General features: G+C 43.0%; 1 protein-coding gene across 10 annotated transcripts in view; it reads right to left on the bottom strand.

Annotated features, from left to right (window-relative positions):
• Window positions 1-4,238: 4,238 nt before the first annotated feature.
• AKAP13 (A-kinase anchoring protein 13) overlaps window positions 4,239-20,959 on the bottom strand; it is a 1,883,770-nt gene continuing 1,867,049 nt past the window's right edge. For all 10 annotated transcript variants that reach the window (XM_069624282.1, XM_069624281.1, XM_069624277.1 and 7 more), the window contains one exon: window positions 4,239-9,221. In XM_069624282.1, coding sequence (XP_069480383.1) covers window positions 9,172-9,221 — 50 coding nt within the window. In that variant the 3' untranslated portion in view covers window positions 4,239-9,171. The remainder of the gene's footprint in view (window positions 9,222-20,959) is intronic.

The raw sequence follows: 20,959 nt of genomic DNA, 5'->3' as shown, positions 1-20,959 counted from the left end.
TGTGCACATATGGCCCCTGTTCCATATGAACCTTTTTTCAAACGGAATTTCTTATCTCTTACTGAAACCCCAATTGCAAAGGTTACGTGTAACGCACAAGTCAATTGGAACACTTAATGGTCTTCCACTGCCCATTGAAAGTCTAAGAATGAATTCAACAAGTGAGCTGTCAATATCAGGTGGTTATTGGCGACTTGCTGGATCCTGTTAGTTAAAACAATTAACGAGCTGGAAAAAAAAGTCTTCACTCTATGAGTATATCCAGTAAGGAAACAGCCCTCCTGGCCTCAATACCAACTAAATCATTTTCTTGAATAATTCTTCTTCATTGGATAAGGGCCCCATTACATTATTCCTCTCCGATGATTCCTCTTTATGTGCCTCACACCCTCAAAATCAAGTATGGGTCTGTTCTAAGACACACTATCTCAGCGCACAATAGACCGCTGATTGACAGTCTCTCTCTCAACACCAGAATTAACATGCAGGCAGTGGACTGGAGCAAGATATGTGCACCACAGCTTTCTCCTCCTTCCTCTGGGTACGTAACAATTGATGTATGTACTGAATCTGGGCACCCAGAGTGCAGTGCCAGAATTCCTGCTGCTGCGATAGTATTTTTTAAAAGTGGTTTACCCTTCACATGCCCAGTTAAGATATCACAGCCACAATCACACACACACCCCTTCTCTCAAAGGGCACCTGCTTTTTGGAAAGGTAAGAAGTCTGGAGGTAAACGTTAAGCAACGTGCCAGTACGCAGGCACAACTCAATTCTCTACTAACCTGAAGCGCCACCTAAAACCTCTTCAAGTGCCTTTGGTTTACTCATTCAGGGTAGAGGGGCAAACCTTCACACTCCCAAGAACCTTTCTTATTGGGTTATTATTAGACTTGACTTGGGACATTTATTAATAACCCCAGATGGTGCAACAGTTGAATTGTGTGCCCGGTGTGCTCATTATATTAGTGCGCACTGCTCCCCATGATAAGCCAGTTTTTGTCGTAAGGGTACACACATCCACTACTTGCATATGAAGATGCGCTGCCACCATGAAAACATCTTGGTGAAAAGCTGCAGATCTGTCAGTATGCCAAATGGCAGTACATTGAGTTGATGGTGCTGGGCATCTACCATAAAGCGTAAGTAGCTTTGATAGTTTCCATGCATGTATGGATCTTTCATGTCACCACGTAAAGTCATTGTTTTAACTGTGGTCTGACTTCTTGGACCATTAGCATACAAAATATGTGAGATTTCATAAGTGTTAAGAGGAGGCCGCACGTCTAGTACAATTCAGAAAGTCATGACTTTGTTTAGAACAATAAAGTTCAATAACTTTCACTAAGACTGAAGTGTCTCTTTGCATACATGGGATTCCTTTGCCGATTTGTTAACTGGAGTTTGTTGGACCTCAAAGCAATAGCTGTAACAGTGTCCTTCACCCATTAGTCTGCAGACAATGCCTCGAATTAATGGAAAAAGGATGTACAATTCATCCCCCAACTGGGGAAATAAGGGTGGGGGTAGCACTGAGGAAGTCACGTTTTACATGGCTAACTGCTGTAAGTCCACTAATAGCTTTCTTTTGCTGCACTACTGCCTCCATCACTTTGGCCATACATTTGGTGCCTTTGCTGCCACATGCATAGCAGAGCCTAACAGCACTACTAGTAACTTGAGGGCCGAAGTCTGTACCCTTGCCTTGATAATGATGTGCCTCTTTTTTCTTTTTTAAAGGTCTTGGAAATGGACTCTAAGAATACAAAACAGATTTGATTATTCTTTGTTGATGTGTCTAAAGCCTCATGCACTTGATCGCCAAAGAGATTTTTACTATCAAAGGCAATATTTATGATCATAGTTTTCATTTTGGGGTGAATACTACTCACACTGTGAGCTATGCACATCTCCTCCCAACAGCTAAATTTGCTGCTTCTGTGCTGCCTATTTCTGCTGCATCTGGGCTCTTTTTGATAATGGTAATAGAGGCAAGTTGTCCGTTATGTAGCCAAGGGCTGTCGCTCAACATTCTCGGGTAGCATTTTAATACAGGCGTGCACTTCATTCCATTTTGCTCTATCATAACTCTAATGCTGTTGCACTTGCATTGCATACATTGTACACTGAGGTGGTAGTATTTTTCTTTTCCGTACCATAAATACATACTCTTTGTTTATGGGTGCCTTTGAGGATGATACAGGTTCCACACCACCTCCTTGCTGAGGTGACCACCAGGGAATACACATTTGGCTGTGTGTTAATATACAGTGAATAATAGCAGGGATAGTTCATATTTTTTCACGATGCAGTAATTGTCAAACCTGGCTGCTGCAGGTACCTGCAAGGTGTGCTGAAGTTTTTGTTACAGAGATAATGTTTGAATTAGGCATAGGCTCATCCAGGGTCTCTTCTATGAAGTGTTTCCCTTCCCAAGTTCTAATATAGAATCTCCAGGTTGCCAGTTTCATGACTGCAATATATTTAGACCGATTCCCCATCTGAGATGAAGTAACGTGGTCGGGGCGGGGGGGTTGGGGGGTAGGCTCGGGGGGCAGTTATCTAGAGAATCCATTGCAAAATCCTCCCATATTTTCTCTGCTGCTTAATTATGCTGCTTACTCTGGGAAGAAATCTACATGTTCTACTACCTGTGGATGTGTGCCTTTCACTTGAGGCACCTGGCAAGGATGGCAATAGTGTGTGGTTGACTGCTCCTTTTGCCCCATCTTTGCTTTCAATCATCAGGAGCTGCCCCTTTGCCAAATCATGGCTGAGTTTGTTTAGAGGATCTCCATAGACTAGGTAAAGACAGTAGAATGTCAATTTCACTGGTGCCAATGAGCATGCCTTTCTGTAATTCATTATAATATCCTCTGAGTAGATGTCACGTTGGAACGAGTTATATCTGCCGTTTCCATGCTGGACAGTACCTTGCCCTAAATGTTTTTTTTTTCTTTGAACAGTATGGAACAACCTCTGTTCTGATTGGGTGTATTCAAGTGCCAACTTGCATTTATTGTGTCTGCTGGACCCCAATGGACTACTGCCGATAATCTTGTGTGCGCTTTTCCTATAGGGGGACTGGGTTATTTTTAGTCAGAGGGTGCACTTGGCTCATTTTCGGCATCCTTCTGAGATTTTGCAGTCAAAGATTTTGACTCTTAATTGTTGTTGCATGTTTGTCAACATTTTGGAAAGAACATTTGGCACACTGTTTATGTACTGCATGCTTTATTAGTGCCTGTTTTGCTGATGAGGCCTTAGGTTCAGATGCATTGCTACTGCCAGTATAGTGCACACCCCATTTTATCTCCTGTTTTGTGTTGTTGCAAGGAGTAGTTCGAATACGGAGGGTAGTGTAACTCAGTCTAAAACCGAGTGGTTCACTGTACAATGAGCCAATATGAGTCTACTTTGCTCAAGGGGCCCTTTCCATTCCCAGTAATCCCTATTCTAATTACCCGAGTACTTCCTCTTTAACTGCCCTGGTAGGAATCACGGCACATGCAGCACAGGGGGGTTGTGTCCCCTCCTATGCCCATGTTGAAGCCTTGACAATGTCGTCACCTTACTCCAAGTACTTTTGCACACAAACTGTGATCGAAGTGATCGCAAAAACAATACCATCTGAAGAGGATTTTGAATGGATGGAGCATTTTGAGTACTCTTTTAAAGTAGTACAGGGGGCCATGTTACAGGGACACCCGTGAAAGCACCTCACTTTCAATTCTAGTTAAAAACAGCATTGCAATACACACAACCACTAATAGATGGCAGATTATACAATCTAAAACAGATTTACAAGATCTAGAAATTAAATTTCTTTTAGGTACTGTTTGGTTGCTTTTCACATTATACAATTTCTCCTTTTGATTATCACTGTAACAAATATTTCTGCTTTGAAACTATTACGGGATACGTTAAATTACATAATCACATGTCTGAATTCATCTACGCATCTAGTTTATATTCTCATGACATCCAACACATCTAGGTTTTCCATTCGGATGTCACCTTGAGATTTGCAACCAACATCTTGCTAAGTAGAATGCAGTTGCTTTGGCAGTTCCACTTTCAAAATTATGATATCAATAGACAAAATATATGTTCTAAACATCCCATATGTGAATTCAGAAATGTTTAATTTCACTTGTTGACCCTTAATCTATTAATCTATTACTGTAACCAGGAAAAGAGAAAGTGAACAATGATAAGAAGGGTACAAAAAGATCTGATTCATAATCTAACAAAATTAAATTTATTCAGTTAAAACTATAGAAGAATGTGCCACATATAACCAAAAACAGAGATAAATAAAAAGCATGTTTTTTCAAGACACTAACATCAAATTAGCAAATATAAATCAGATATGTTTACAGTTTTGACGTACATACTCAACTTTTTACATAATTACAAATTAACATTCAATAATTACTCTACTTTTTTCAATTTTTTACAGAATTGAGGATGACAAAAAGAAAACATGTATTTCAGAATTGAGGAAAAACTAAAACGTTATACAGGTTTTTTTTTATAAACCTCCTGAGCATTTCGAAGGTTACTTGCAAGCATTCCAAATTAATGAAAAAGAATATGAAAATAGAAAGCTACATTTTAACATTGGGTAGACTAGAAATGGATGTTTTTTGACAATGTTTGATTTGCCCAAGTGAAAATATTTTTCCCCCAAATAAAGTTTACAATGACACAGCGCTCCCTCATAATTAAAATATCAGCACTTCATACTAAGATCTAACTGGCATCATCCACAATACATCACCGTGGATATTCAAATCCAAATAGTTGATATACGTTTTTACTTTTGTCCATACATTTAATATAGCAGATCATACATTAACAAACCCACTTCATCTGATCAATTTTTAAAACCTAGCTTTCTTGAGAAAATAATGTTTATATAGATAACTTCTCGCACATGACATTACACACTCTTAAATAACTTTTTACATTTCTGCTTTATGTATTTCTCAAACTATAACCTGACCAGCAGGTCCAGTTCCCAGAAACGCAGTTAACAAGGAATGCTTTGTTCATTTTAAACCTTGTGTACAGTCTGTTTGATCATAATCTCTAAATGCTAGGCAATGGGATAACCTGTAGAAGGTGTGAAATTTACTACCGTAATAAATGAATCAATCTTAATTAGCATTGTACATAAACATACTTTCTGCACATTCCAACAATGCTTTAAGAACCTAACGTCCAATGCTATGTCTCTGAAAAGTCGACCACATTTGGAACCTTAAGTGCTCTCCCATATTTCAAAGCAGCTTACTACAACATGTTCTTTTAGGCATTAAAACATAATCTTTGCAATTTTAATGAAAAACAAACATTTATAATTCCATGACATTGCCTTTACACTGAAATATTGTTAAACTAGTCCCCGCTCTTCAACTAATTACCCATTTATCAACTCATAACTTTATTTATACATGCATACAAATGCAGCTATAATTAAAACCTGACCTCTGGAATATCCTTAATGCTCAGCAGAGCGAGATGGGTTAAAGAAAGAGATGTGTGTCTTGAAGGAGGTTACAGAAAGTAGTTTGACTAGTTTACCCGATTTTATTCTATTGCTATTAATGTCTCACACGAAACAGTAATATTACATTTGTAGAGTGGTTAATAGACTAATACTGTCACACAAGTGTAAAATGTATTAGCCAACAGTGATTGTTATTCTATATGTTTTTCTACCCTATTAGTTAAAAATAGCTTAGTGAATTCTTAAACTAGTAGTCCGGTTTGCAAGACTGATAAAAATTAATTGAGAGAGCACTGAAATCTCCCACTCTCTTGTTACCTGACGGGAAGATCAGCATGCTTGGTACTGCAATATTAACAGATGTGGTTTCCTTGCCTACCGTTTGTTTCAAATACCACTGATTAGCCTAGAACAGATTCCATGATAGAGATACTGTAACTTTTTATTCATTTGCTCAACAGCCGAAATTGAAAATCCCCCTAAATAAAACCTTTGTTCACTGATTCTGGATCAATGTATTACAGACATAGATGATAATTCAACAGTAATCACTGGAATGTAAGTGGAACTACAGCCTCTGCCGTTAGTTTTCTGCTCCAAAGGAGCAAGCCCTGCAAAATAACCCACTATTTCAATGTGTGTCAGCTAGCTATTATTCCAGTGGTGTTGCCCCTATACATCTGTGGCATGGTTAAATTAAATGCTTCAGTACCTGCATGTCACTGTCAAAAGTTAAAGCGTTATAGTTAGTTTTCTCAATATTCTTTTTGCAATGCCTTAAAAAATTAACGTTTGCAGAGTTGGACATTTTCTCGTTTCCAATTCACATGTCATGTGAGACTAAGAAACTGATTTCCGACAAATACAAACTAAAAGGGCTGATTGTCAACTTTTTTTTTAAATGAAAGCGCTACACGCTAATAAGTTTCTTTTTTAAAGTGCTTAGCTGTATAAAATACTTTAACAATTGACTGAGATGATAACATTAAAGCGAAATAAGAAGAATAGAATAATTTATACATCCCATCATTTAATGAGCCCACCATGTAAGATCTTACATTCTACATCATTTTGTTTTTCAAAGAGTTTGATTAGAGCCTTTTTAATTCAGGACTTTGAAAAATACATACATTTTACTTTGGGCACACTAATCTGCAAATCCCTCATCTAAAAAGATAAAAAATGTGCGCATACACACAAAGACCTTTGTCAATGTGAAGGCTACTTGGTAGAAAAGCAAAAACAAAATGAAATTAACTCGGTCACTAATTCACATTTTCCAATCTAGTTTGTCTTGATGGTCCCGTTTGGAAAGTAGGAAACTCAGTACTATCTTATTTGTTGCCTTAGCTATCTATGTAATTGTATATATTAAGTATTCCTACTTCTTGATGTCCCGAATTAACCGAAAGAAATTAGAACAGCATAAGGAATCCACTGAACTGAAAATGCAATGCTACTAAATATTCAATCAGGGCACTTGTTTCATATTATAGAAACCATTTTAGCTGTAGTTAAGCCCTTGGTGAAATCATGTACAGCGGTGTGTAACTAGCACATAACTGTTTTTGAAAGCAAACATGACTACCAAATCAGTATTGAGAAAACACAATTTGCAAATTAATTTAACAGTATAACACAGGCATAAAATACAAATGTGAAAGACTATTTCAAAGCAAAGTAAAAGACCATAATTTTTATCATTACACATGAAGGAGAATTGAACATTTGTTAATAGGTTAAATATATAAAATGTGAAAGCAATTTACTTTACTAGAAACAAAAAGTAATTTTGTAAAATTAACTAATCGGAAAAATAAACTGCAAATGGTATGGTGGTACCAGTAGCTCTACAATCAGGAAGCAGTGTGTATAGGTTACTTAATAGTACACAGGGCATGATTGTAACAGTATATAATGGTATTTGGAATAGGAATAGGGTAAAATCTGAGGATTTAAAAATTAATTTCATGTTCTACCCAATGCCCACCGATTATGCAAACTTTATTTTTCCCTTCAAATATATAAAATTGCAAAATGTGAAGAGCAGTTTATGAGTTGTCCCTTTGTGTGATGTCACTCTTTGTGCAAGACTATGTACACAAACAGAGCAACAAGGAGAATGAAATTAAAATCATTGAGTTCTGTAGAAACTGGTCAATCACATTGTAACCATTTTTTTCTTCCCAAAACGTAATATTTTGATGCAGAAAAAAGTTAATTTAACCCACTGAATAACAAAACATAAGGAAATGTAAACATATGTACGTCCCAGTTTTCTTTCTTAGATGTAGAAAGGAAAATACTTTTTGCAAACCCAGCTTGCAAGGAACAAAGTGCACCAGATAAAAACAAAATGCAAGTAACGTGTAAACTGACCACTAATTATGAAATTGTTTACAAGATACTACAGTATTTCCAAAGTGAACCATACGTCCTTGTTTAAGAATGCTTTAATGCATGCACAACCTTAGGCCTCACTCTATAATCCCTATGGAAACAAACATCTTTTTGGTTTCAGAATCTTGTCATTTTCTTTAATATTATGTTTTGTGACATGGTCTTTCTGCACTGGCTATAGTCCAATGGTGAGGGTTAACAAGCATTAGTCATTTTTAATTGTTAAAATTGATGCAAATTGCTAGGAAAACACGTATTTAAACATGGAAAGAAAGAGATCGTCTGCTAATGCTTTTGACAAACTCATTTGCATGAAAGAACTCTATGACAGTCTAATCATACCAATTTTGTCAAGTTGTAAGGGCAACATACTCCATTTAGCAAGCTTAACTACAGAATTATCATTCATGGTTTAAATTCATATATTTACATATATACATACATTTATCTATATTAACAGATATATACATTTTTAAATTCATAATAACTGTTGCCATCCATTGCATTGTTCCTGGGAAAGCAAACACTCTTAATTGGCACTTTTTTTTAATAACACACAGTACTTATTTCCTGATTTTGAACAGCATTTTAGGTGTGTGGTTATTGTCTGAATGTGTTAATAGAAACAAAAGCTAGCGTTAGCTCTTGAAAATAATTAGGTGCACATGTGTGCATGCATATATTGAATATACACATACACACATACATATATAAACAAACATACATACACATGTATAAACAGAAACACGCACCAATTCAACATTTTCAAATTCCCAATGTGGTACACTTTAACTGACTATCATACTGTGTAGTATGTATATCCAGTTTAACTAGTACATTATGTTGGTATGCCACAGAGTATACACTGGAAGTGCATGTGTCCAACTGGACACACAATGCAAGCATAGATGACAGTAGCCAACCACTGCATCTTAGTAAAGATGTCCACCCATTAAGCTCTTTATTCAGGAACGTTTATCTGCATTCTGAATCACAAAGCCATTATAATTAGAGGAAATGCTGTATTATGTGCCAAAAATACTCAAACCGTTTATTCCTCAATCATGGAAACACACAGACATTCAGACTTAAGTCTGGTGTCGCAGAACGTTCCTGGCGGTTCCATCTTTGGAAAGCAGTCAATGCTAAATTGGCTCTTGAGAGGTAAGGCCAGAAAGCTTTGGCAAATCTCCATTCCTGTGTATTTGCCAAAGACCATGATGGTGAAGCCAAGTTCAAGGTATTATAAAGAGGAATTAGCAAAAAATCTCTTCACTCTCCTGAGGAGTTTCTGGGGAAAGACATTCTGTAAGAAATAAAAACAATTATCAATGATCAATAATCATGTTTTGTCATGACCAAGCATGGGTGCAGCAACCACATAGATGTGGTTGATTAATAAACTTTGATTTAATGTTACCTTAACATTAAAATAAGAGCACAGCCGATACTTGGCTGCTACATTATCATAGTAAACACAATGGGTCAGCCTTTGGGAACTTAAGAGTGGGTTAGGAATGTGATTTCACTTGATACTGAAGGTGCCCCACCAGTGATAACTGTTTTAGTTCATTTTTTGGTTGGAAGTTCAGTTTTCAGAAATCTTTACAAAGATGCCATCACAATTCCCTATGGTGCTGAAGTAATGCACATGAACCAATTAAATATCTTTCCAAATGTATAAATCTATTGAAAGTGCATAAAGGATGTGGAGAGTAACTTTTCCGAAGACAAATGTCTGCTTGATACATAGAAGAAACCAAATAGGTGAAATTCAACTGTGCCCCCAAATTACATCTATTCAACATCAAGATTTTAACACCAGGGGCGTGGCCTGTAGGCCATATGCTGCCAGTATGTTCTATTAGAATTTGGTTTACAATCTATCATCAGCCAAAGTTGCAGAACTGTATAAAACAAGCAAATACATAAATAATAATCACATTCGTTTATCACAGAAAAACCGACACATTTGAACACTATCAATTGACATTTAACACAAAAGAGATTTATTTCAAGCTTGCACATATTTAAACGAAAGCAAAAGGGTATTCACAAAAGTACAATAATACGGTCAGAGGTCACACAAAAAGGAAACCGCATACCATGATAAAAACTATCAGGACAATCTTATCAGACAATCAACTGTCATATAAAATAAGTAAAAAAACTCTTGAGGTTATAACTTTGAGAGTTTCTGCTTTCCTTGGCTTTTCATTTATCAGATTTGCAGATGAGATTAGGTGCAGTGTTACATGTACAATTTCCATAAACACTTTAAGCAAACTCCCAACTCCTATTGATCTTCTAAGGCCAGTAATGTTACCAATTCACGGTTTTGTGACAAAGCACAAACACCATATAGTGCCAGCTTTTGGTAAGAAATGAATGTTATTTAAATCGTTTGGAGAAGGCGGGAGCTTTCACCTAACATTTATGCAGTTCCACCACTCCCACCTTCAAATATTCAATACATGTTTTAACCATCATAACATTTTTGACATGTAGGAATTGTATCTAGTAAAAGCCATTAAATGGCTTATAATGTATTAGGTACTATTCTTTAGATGGCCCACTTGTTACACATTTAGCATGCTTCCTAAAGACGATTGACTTACCAATGGAGAATAGTATTGTGCCTAGGACTAAACATTTTTTAGATTTCCTCCTTGCAAGTAAGGTACTGTCAAAACTTTCCAATTTTGATGGCCTATATAGGCCCTTTTTATGGGCAGGTATACTGTACTAGAGATTATTGTTCCATGTATGCATTAAAACCATCAGGAATATGGAATAGGAGTAATTTCTTGCCAGCTTCTTAGGTAACATTTTTCATGGCAGCTGGCAATTCAATTTATTGATTGTAGGTTTCTAGCACCAGTCAAGCTTCAAGTCTCTGTTGATAAGGTAAATGCCCTCTGTATTTCTGGCCAATTTAATTATCACTGAACAGTGGCAATATTATGTATTATTTAGGGTTATTTGCCAGAAAGGTAAAAATTTTCCTAAATTCTGGGTAACTACTAACATTTCGGTGGTGCAAAGTTTGGAGGCACAGTTGGATAAGCCAATGAGCTATGGGGGCTTGACAATTCAACTACCCAAATAGACAGGTGTGAATGGCTTTTTTGGAATAATCTTTTGTACCTATGTGAACGTTTTGCATCGGCCGCCCTTTGTGCAGATGTCTGTCAGAAGCAAGAGAACAGGGGGATGGACAGTCTCACTAGACATGCTGTTAAGAGGGCAGCCTCTGAGACAAGAGAAAAGGTGGATTAGGCATTGCATGGACACTTTTCACAATAACCCATTTCACCATACAGGACGAAATTCAACCTCACTGAACTGTGCTTCGGTTATACATTGGAGCAAACTTTCTACGTAACTGATAGCTATAGGTCCTTATTGCATAAACTAAAAAAAGCTCAAGGGCAAAGGCAGGTTGATGGAAGAGGAGCTGGCTGCTCTGGAACATATACCTTGGGCCAATATATTTGTGGCAGGGGAGGATACCGACCAGACCCGTTGACTCTTGCCAATCCACAGATGAGAGGTCTTTTTGCCCTCACTCAAGCGAACACCTTACCCCTAAGCTGCCATCACTAACAAAGGGAAGGATGAGGCGCACCTAAATTGTGTAATGTGTATGTCAGAAAGAGAGCATATGCCGCCCCATTTTCTTTTGGCATGCCCTGCTTATGACCTGTTTAAGGCCCAACACATCCTCCCGCTTCCAGAAAGTGAAGTACTTTTGGAGAACCTTGATGATGCTCTGACCTTTCTTTAAGGGGACCTGGACACTATCATCACCAAAGTTACAGCAGGTTTTATCTTTGGAGTTTGGCAGCACAGGGCGAAGGTGGCCAGCACCCACAGGGACTAGATAAAGCCCTACGTGTTGCAAGCATGGACAAGACTACTAGTGGACTGGGCAAAGGATATGCTGCCAATGATGGGTTTTTCACACGTATTTATCATTATTGTGTGTTTATACACTTTTAATACCTTTATTGGTTTACATGAACGTTTTTTAATGCTTTGATTAGAATTAATTGTTTCATATTACATGCTTGCCGTAATTTTTCAGATGTTAAAAAATCTTGCTTATAGGGCACATGAATAAATGAGAAGTGAAAAAAGTGATTAGATATGTCACAAAAGCTCTTAAAACATGGGCCAAACAAACAGAAAACAGTTAACAAATGGGTTCCACACCAGGCATGCATTTTGTGATTTTGAAATGCTGAAGAATGATGGATGGAATTGCTCTGCATAAATTGTATGCACTGGCAACTGCTAGGGGCAGCCCTCCAATCCATTGTTTTTTAGCTTGCTGTACACATTGCAGAAGAAGAAACCATGTGCAAGCCAGGCATGGTCCCACCCCTACCAATGAGGTTGTCCAGTCAAATTGCTAGGTCACATCCTCTCTGCTGTGGCACCTAGCCAGATTTGTATTCACATGGCTTATAGGATGACTCATACGCCCGTTTCCTTTTGGGCGTGGGAGAGTTCAGTATTTGGATTGAAGAAATGTCTATATGAGGATGGTACTGGAACCTTTGGGAGCGAAACATTGAGCTTCCCCTTTAAATTTAGTATATCACAGGGGCGCGCGGCCTCAGGCACGCCCCACTGAGGCCCAGCCTCCGGCGCCTCACCTCAGTTCTTTTGAACACATGGGACGCTTAGACACCTGGCTACACTTATACATATCATCCCTTGGCATACTAGCAGAGAAGGTAGGCGGGACGTATGGAGGAAAGGGGCTAGGGGACTAAGAACTAGGAGTACTCTAGTCACTACTGTGAGTAACTTTAATTACTCATATGTCCCAACCCCTTTCCTCCATCCTTGTGGGTGATTCCACTGACCAAGAAGCATAGGGTGGGGCTGGGATAACCTGCCTCATATCTAGTACGAAGCAAAAAGGTTGTTCAGAACCGCCTGACCAAACTGCATCGTGCCTGGAGCTGGTATCCAGTTGGTACAGAAGGCCGCCTTGCTGATGACAACCTAAGAAGCCAGTCTCTGAAACACGATGACCGTGGCCTTGGCTCTGAGCCCACGAGCATGAATCCCTTCAGAAACAGCATGGCCGTATATTCCTCCGAAATGGCCTGAACCATCCAATGGGAGATGGAAACCTTAGAAGCCTGACAGCCGGTGCCCCCAGAAATTCCCAAACAATGACTCAGACTTCATGAACGATTTCTTCCAAGAGATACAATATTTGAGGACCCTCTTGAGGTCCAAGGAATGCAGGGCCCTCTCTGCCTGCGGATTCGGGAAGTACACCGGCAGGCAGATCTCTTCAATCTGATGAAATGGAGAGACCACCTTGGACAAGAAATGTGGGTGAGTGCGCAAGATTGACCTTATCTTTGTGAAACATGGTGAAGGGCTCGCACAAAGACAACCCCTGCAGTTCACTAACCCTGCGCACAGAGGTAAGAGCCACCAATAAAACAGTCTTTAGCGTCACCAAGCGGATGTCCACAATAACCATCGGATCAAAAGGCTTGCGTTGCAAAGCCCCAAGAACCACATTGAGGTCCCAGTCCGGTTACGGCCTACGCATCGGAGGAAAAAGCCTAGACAAGGGAATTAACCACTTCGTTGGCTGCTGAAAGCACATGCTCAGGGACATTCTTGTAAGCCCTGATGGCTGCCAAATATGTACAGCAAGTATCCACCTGAAATTCAGAACGAGCCAGGTGTGTTGAAAAAGCCGGTACGTCATCTAGAGGACAGGTGACAGGGTCCAGCCCCTTGTTGCGAGTCCAATGGCAGAACCTAGTCCATTTCCTCTTATATTGGGAACAAGTCAAGGGCGTTCTGGCCTGCTGGATGAGGTCCGCGGTGTCATATGAAAATTGAGCGTGCTGAAGCCTCAGCTGATGAGGAACCAGGCCGTCGGAGCCAGTCTGGCCGGGTCTCGATGTTCCACTGCCCTGTTCCACTGTGTCAGGAAGCCCTGCTGGGAATCAGAAGATGGAGTGGACCCTGGGAGCACAACTGCATCAGCTCCGAAAACCAGGGCCCCGGAGGCCAGTGGGGGGGTAATCAGGATGAGGCTGCAACCCACGGAGGCACAGAACATGCAGAGGGTTCCTCGGAGCGAGAGGTGGGCTGAAACACAACTCCTGCGGCCGTGCCAACAGATCTGGAAGGCACCCAGTGACCCCCCTGACCCTGACCTGCCCACAAAGAAAACTGGGGGCACTTGGCATTCCGGGGGTCAGGGGGAGGGAGCAAACAAATCCAGGACTGCAAACCCCCAATGCCGGAACAGGGGAAACAAGGAGTCGTCGTGTCATTCCCACTCGTAGGTGTTGAACCCCAAGCGACTCAACTAGTCCACGTCTGCATTGTTGTCCCCCGGTAGGTGGACTGCCGAAATCCAAATACCCTCTGTCGGGGCCCATTCCGAGATGGAAACTGCCTCCATGCAGAGGAGGCAGGGAATGGGTGCCACCCTGCTTGTTCAGGTAAAACAGCGTAGTAGAATTGTCCATCCTGACCAGAACCGACTTGTCCCTGATGAGGGGCAAAAATGGCTTGAGGGCCAGGCCCACTGCCCGAGCTCGGCAGATTGATATGTAGGACGGCTTCCGTCCTGGACCATGCTCCTTGAATCACGTAGCCCCCAGCCCAAAAGAAAGGAGTCTGTCATCATCACCACCACCGTAGGTGTCGGTCGAGTGAAGGGGCTGAAATATTGCCATCAATCAGCCACCAGCGAAGATCGGGCAGAAGGAACAACGGTATAGGGATTATGTCCGACTGAGACTGCTGTCTTCTCATCCCAATTAGCCACCAGGTGGAGCTGGAGGTGCCTCATCCTGAGGCGGGCGTGCTGTACAGTGAGCACACAGGAGGCCATCAGGCCAAGAATGTGCTGGAACCACCATGCTGAGGTGGTCGTGTTGGCCAGAAGTGCCCAACCATGCCTAGGAAGACCAATTTCTGAGATGGGCACAACTGTGAATTCCTTCGGTTGAGGGAAAACCCCAGCTGATGAAGAATATCCATCAGTTGCTGGCAGGAGTGCACCACCCCTTCAGTGACCCCCACCCTCACCTCACAAGAGGAACCGGTTCCATCACCTGCATCTCCAAGAGTGAAAGTACCTCCCGAAAAAGAGCTGGGGACCCAATCTGACGAAGAGGAGGAGAGGATGGAAGAGGAATAGGAAGAGGAAGACTGAAGTCCATGGAGAATACAGAGATGGTCCACAGGTTGCTAAAGAGACGCTTCCAGGTGTCATGGAACAGAGCCAAAAGGCCCCCCACAGGCGAGCTGTGTTTCCCGACCTTGATGCCACTGCTTCTTGGCATTAGAGGCAGGGGCAAAGGAGGGGGGAGCGGAAAAGCCTGCCCAATGTCCTCTGCTGCTTCCTCCGGTTGTCGCTGGGCAACCTGTCAGGCCTCTGTGTACCATGCTCTCTGAACCCCTTGAAGTCGGACAAAGCACAGGGTTTGAACTCAGTCCTACCCTGGGATTGAGGGAAGGATTTTTTACCTGGTTTTGTCAGGATGGCCAAGGACTTGGCGGTTTGAGTGGAGGTTTTCTTCTTCGTCAATTCGTCATTGGTTGACGAATGAAAACGGCCCACACTCTCAAAGGGCAGATCCAGGATCCGCTCCTGCACGTCAGATGGAAACTTTGTGGCCTCCACAAAGGAATGGGGCTGCAGGTAGGGGGCAAGGAAGATTGGCTCCCCGACCGTCAGCCTAAACCTGCTGACCAACTTCTTGTTCATCTGGGCATTGGCCCTGGGCTTCTCCCAGACCCTGTGCCCCACCTGCAGGACATCTTTCTGGAGGGTGATGCCAGACCAGATCGTGGTGAGTTTCCCCAAGGCCTCAGCTAGCACACCCGACTCCTGGGGGGCTTCCTCAGGAAGAGGGACCCAGAAGAACTCTGCCAGGCCCTGGAGGTGGTCAGAGAAGGCCTTAACAGATGACGAGAGCGTCATCGTTCACCTAACCGCCTTTTTCACAGGCCAGGGCAATCCGGGCCATGGAAAATGTGAGGGAGGGAACCCTCTCACTCCAACCACCAGGCCCAAAGCCGCAGACAGGTGAAACTGCTTTTGAGGGGGAGGTATTGGTGGTACAGCAGGAGGTGAAGGGGTCAGTACGACTGGTAAGGCCTGAACCAGTGGAGGGACCGGTAGCACAGGAGGAACAGGAGGAGTACACAGAGGAGGGGGTCAAGGCAGCGCCACCTAGGGGATGACCTCCTTCATGAGGAGAAAGCGCTCGAAGAAGCGGTCCTCACTTGCCGCTGGGTCCCTAGGGGCCTAGCCCTCCGAGGCGCTGGGCCTCCGCTCCTGGTCAAAGTGCAGAGGTGCCTGGTGCGTGTAGCTATACGGCTGCTATGAGGGGACAAAAAGCCTGCCCCATAGGATCTGCTGCCGCTTACAGAGGGAAGGGATCATCCTGTAAAGCCCACTCGATGGGCGAGAGCACTGGCAGGCCCTGAGCCGGATCCAAGATGGTGGCCTGCATGGCAAGCTCCACCACATGTCACACTGCCATTTTGAAGCCGAGAGACACGCCCTGGGTGGGAGGTAGCAGAGGCCCTGAGCCAAGAGAGGCCTCAGATATGAGAGGATACAGCTTGGGTCTTGCACCCGAAGCAGAAGCATCAACCTAAAGATCCCTCTGGTAGGCGCTGAGCCCTCAGCTGGTAGTCTTAACGCCCTGGTTCACGACATCTGTGCGTGCTCCTGTATGGTTGGGATCCCTCGGCACCTGTGCCGGTAGCCGTGCTGGATTTAGCCAAAGACAGACTCTTGGAGGTGGCACGCAACGATTCCTTACCCCCCCCCTGGGGTCCAAGACGAGGATGAGCCTGATCGTCCTTCCAAGGACAGCCTACTAGGGGCCCCTGAGGCCCCCAGCTTGGGAGCCAGTAGTGTGAAAGACATCAGGTCTGTCCACGGACCACCCGGAGGAGCCCCCGTGCACTTTGGCTTGGAAGCCTGTAGCCTTAGGGGCCTTGGAACTGACAGAACCTGAATCCGAGGAATCCCGATCTGTGGGAACCCTGGGGAAGGAGTCGCCCACGCTGTGGAGCCGTGTTGAACAGAGGTTCTACCTTGTCTTGACGAGAGGTCCTGGAGACTAAGTCCTTAAGCTAAGGAGGAAGAGAAGTGTGCAAGATCTCCCTTCACCGTGACAAACGATTCTTCAATGCCCTGTGGCTGAGAGCGCGGCAGGCCAAACATGAGTCTCAGCGGTGGTCGGGCCCCAAACACTAGAGTGCATGGGGGTCAGAGGCCAGGAACAAGCGGTTGCTTGAGGCACAACTTGTGAATCGTCCTGCGGCCAACATGCGCTGGAGAAAGTCAAGGCACCGAAGGGAAGTGAAATAGGAATTGAAAAAACAAATGGGGAGCAAGCAGAAAACTAAAAAAGTCTCTGCACTGGATGCCAGGTCTGACACACCAGAAGCTCTGCGCTATACTAAAAGGGAATCTCAACTGTTCACTGCCAAAGATTCCGGTACCATTCCCATGTTGGGGGACACCCACAAGGATGGAGGAAAGGGGACTGGACGTATGAGTATATTTCTTTGCTTGGTCTTTTGTCCTGTATCAGGAATGAATGCATTAACCCCTATGAATATCTGGACTAAGCAGAGCATTTCAGTGAACAGTCCTTTTATGATGACCTTGACTGACCATTTTACAATTCCAATAATTTATCCCATAAAGATTGGCAAATTCACTTTCAAATATTTTCCTTAAAATTCTTTATCTGCCATGTGCAATGTTATCCCAGAATATCAAAGGTACATAGATTAAGACAATGCTTTTCCTTGTGCTATCCAGATCCTGATACATGCCCCTGTGCACTGTTGAATACCCAAAACATTGCTGTGCCTCATGGGAAGTTACACTTTCAGGACCCACATTGCCTTACAACATGACTTTGTTTTACTGTCTTGGCATGTGTGTCTTCAATGCATATCCAAGCTTTTTGTCTATACGTTTTACCCATCTCATTTAGTTTTGCAAGGCCACCAATATAGATTGGGGCATCGGCCCAACACCCTCAGGTATAAGCCACCACAGGTAATGTGTGACTCACAAATGCAGCAAAACTGTTGTCATTGTACACCTTCTTTGCACCTATTCCTGCCAAACCAACATTACTGTAGTCTCTCCCTTTATAACTCCTGCTCAGTGTTCCGATGGCTGTCAGTGCCTGGTTTATGCTTTGTAAATCCATATCAATAATAAAAAACAAAAAGATAATTTAGAGATCATGGAAGCATGTTGCTGACACACTAGTCAATGAAACATATGCCAATACACTCAGATTTGAACATATTAATTGGCCATGATCAGAGACTGTTCCCCGCTTGGTATTATTTAACAGTGTCTCCACCTATGGAATGAATGGCAATAGGATCCTAATATTTTAATTCAGTGGTATAGTAAACCGCTCACACACCACCCAATAACGACCAAAGTGGATGCGTATGGTACCTTTTATTCTGTTCTTTTTACCTCTCCACAATTTAACAGGTGTAGGTAAAAGCCGGCAACTTATTTACAAGGGGGATAATCCATCCACTACAAATAATCATGCAGTTAAAGGATAGTTCCGGGACTTTTTTTTTATTGTCCCTACGGTTCGGCCATGTGTTTTTAAGCATAAATCGGTAGATCGTAGAAAACTTTCCTATGGACCTTACCCGACTTTTCGTCCATTAACGCACTCGAAATCAGCCGCCATTTTCTGATAATCCTATCATTTCCCCCCATCGCCCTGGCTCACCTGCTTTTGCGGCACTAAATCAAATCCCCCGCCCCTGAGCCTGACATCAGCAGACGCGTACCGCCCATTTCCCAACGCCAAAGCACGTTTCGTGTCAACAATCGCTGCGCCTCAGCTAATGAAGTGTCGCCATGGAAATGGCAGGACGCCTCTTTCCTCTATAAGTATAAACACACCGTTTCACAACACACAGCAGCAGATTTTCGATTCCATTACTCTCTCTGTGTTACTTTGAGTATTCTGTGACTCGTTTCTGTGCTCTGGTCAGCTACCTTCGCCGCTTCTAGGCCTTGTGAACACCTGTACCATCTCTGTAAATTATTTTACTTTCTTTACCACACAATGGCTACAATAATGCCGTATATGTACGAGCCCGAGAACACCGAGGAAGAACTACTGGAAAGGCAAGCACGCGAAAACGATGGGGATTCGGACGGCAGTTGGGGGGACCAGTCAACGGATGAAGAGCCTGGACCATGTCGCATGGACGGCGTCTCCACCTGGTGCACGTGCAATCGGTGCAAGCTAATGCCAACTGAGGAGGAGAACTGCTGCTGCCGTGAAATATCCGGGTGCTTGGCCTACATTTCGGAAGGCGAGCCAAGTCCGCAATGCATCACCGAGCTGCCAGAGTTCAGGGAAGCCTGCCTCTCACGGACCGTGTTGAGGATGATGATGGTGCTTATGCACGAACTTCGCGGCACTGTTCGTCCGCGTAATCCGAGTAACGAGTAAGTATACTCTGGTTGTGATGTCAGTGATGCCACTACTATGTCATGGTTGTCCCCCCCATATAAAATTACATCTACATATCATTCGAATGCATGTAAATTGGTTCCATATTGTGCATTTTCTAGATAGAATTTTTTTCAAAGCAGAATGACATTTTTTACCTGAATCGACAGTGATAAAGTTTTGTCATTTTAATACAGTTTGCATCTTTCATTTTCACAGGTGGTACAGGCTGGTGGCCTATCGTTGCTTCACTTGGTGGCTTCACGGGAGGCTCGGACACCGCGTTCGGAGAGTAAAACCTGCCTGTGCGGTACTTGCCATTAGACAACATTTCCCCAGCGACAGTGGACAATACCGCGGATTTTCCCTGGATGTGCTGCAACCGGAACTTTACAATGTGTAATGTTTATTATTTATGTTCAATTGAAATTAAGATCTAAAATAAAACCCAACATATATTTTAACAATGGTTGTTTTGATTTTTTAAATGAATCTAGTGTGTCTCCATTGAATAGTCTTCCTGTGCCTTGTCTTGTCACACCACATGTCTCCGGCCAGCATCTTCCCTCACGCTGGCCGCCCACCTTCAATCCACATAACCGTTGAACCCATATGCAGCAGACATACATATGTTATTTTGCGGGTTGGCATCAAGCCTCCCGGCCTTGCCTCCTCCCCCAAAAATACTTACCACACCACTTTGTTCAAGCGTTGGCAATAAAAGGAAGGCCGTTGGATTTTATTGATACAAAACATGGTTATAGGTAAATAATCCATATGGTTGATCATAATAAATCATCCTTTTGGGCACCGGGTACAGAGATGACCCCCTCTGGCCCGTGCCGCCTTGCCACCACAGGCCAGCCTGCTGCTGACTAACTGCCTAGGCATCCAGGGTCTCCAGGGTGAACTGCACCCATATATTCTCCTGGGAGGGTGAGGTATTTATAAACTCACCCCCCTGCCTTCCATGTACTAGATCCTGCAGCTTGCCTCTTACATGCAGTTAGATGGCCTCTCCTTGGTGAGGCCCTGCGGCAAACGAGTCTTGTTTGCACGACCACTGCCCCAATCCACCCCCCCCCCCGCCCTATCAAAGGCAGTTCGCACCGGGGTACTTGTGCTGGCAAGTGGAGCTGTCAGGGAGCGATAAAGGCCAAGAGGTGCCAAAGACCATGTACACTTCAAAGTGGTCTATAGAGCATGGGTTGTTGTTCCCATGTCTACCTCCAGACCCCGTGTCTCCTGGCAAGCATCCCCCCTCACGCTGGACGGCCCCCTGCAAACCGCATAATGCCATGACATATACACGTCATTCATTCATTCACAAACACACCCCTGTTTCGAATTCTTTATAACCCACTTCATATTTCTAATGAGAACTTCTTTGCGCTTTGCTAGTCAACCCGTGAAGGTGCTGGTTATCTGCTCTTCGTCTCTGTGAACTTCCGTGACCACTTCGAGCAAACTCGTCAGTTTGCAACCTGTGAACTGCTCCCTGTTCTACGACAAG

The sequence above is a fragment of the Ambystoma mexicanum genome, chromosome 11 (genome assembly GCF_040938575.1).
Source record: "Ambystoma mexicanum isolate Mex_15411 chromosome 11, UKY_AmexF1_1, whole genome shotgun sequence".
NCBI classification, from domain to species: Eukaryota; Metazoa; Chordata; class Amphibia; order Caudata; family Ambystomatidae; genus Ambystoma; species Ambystoma mexicanum.
The sequence above is the reverse complement of the archived record's forward strand: the minus strand, read 5'-3'. Positions and strand labels throughout refer to the sequence as shown.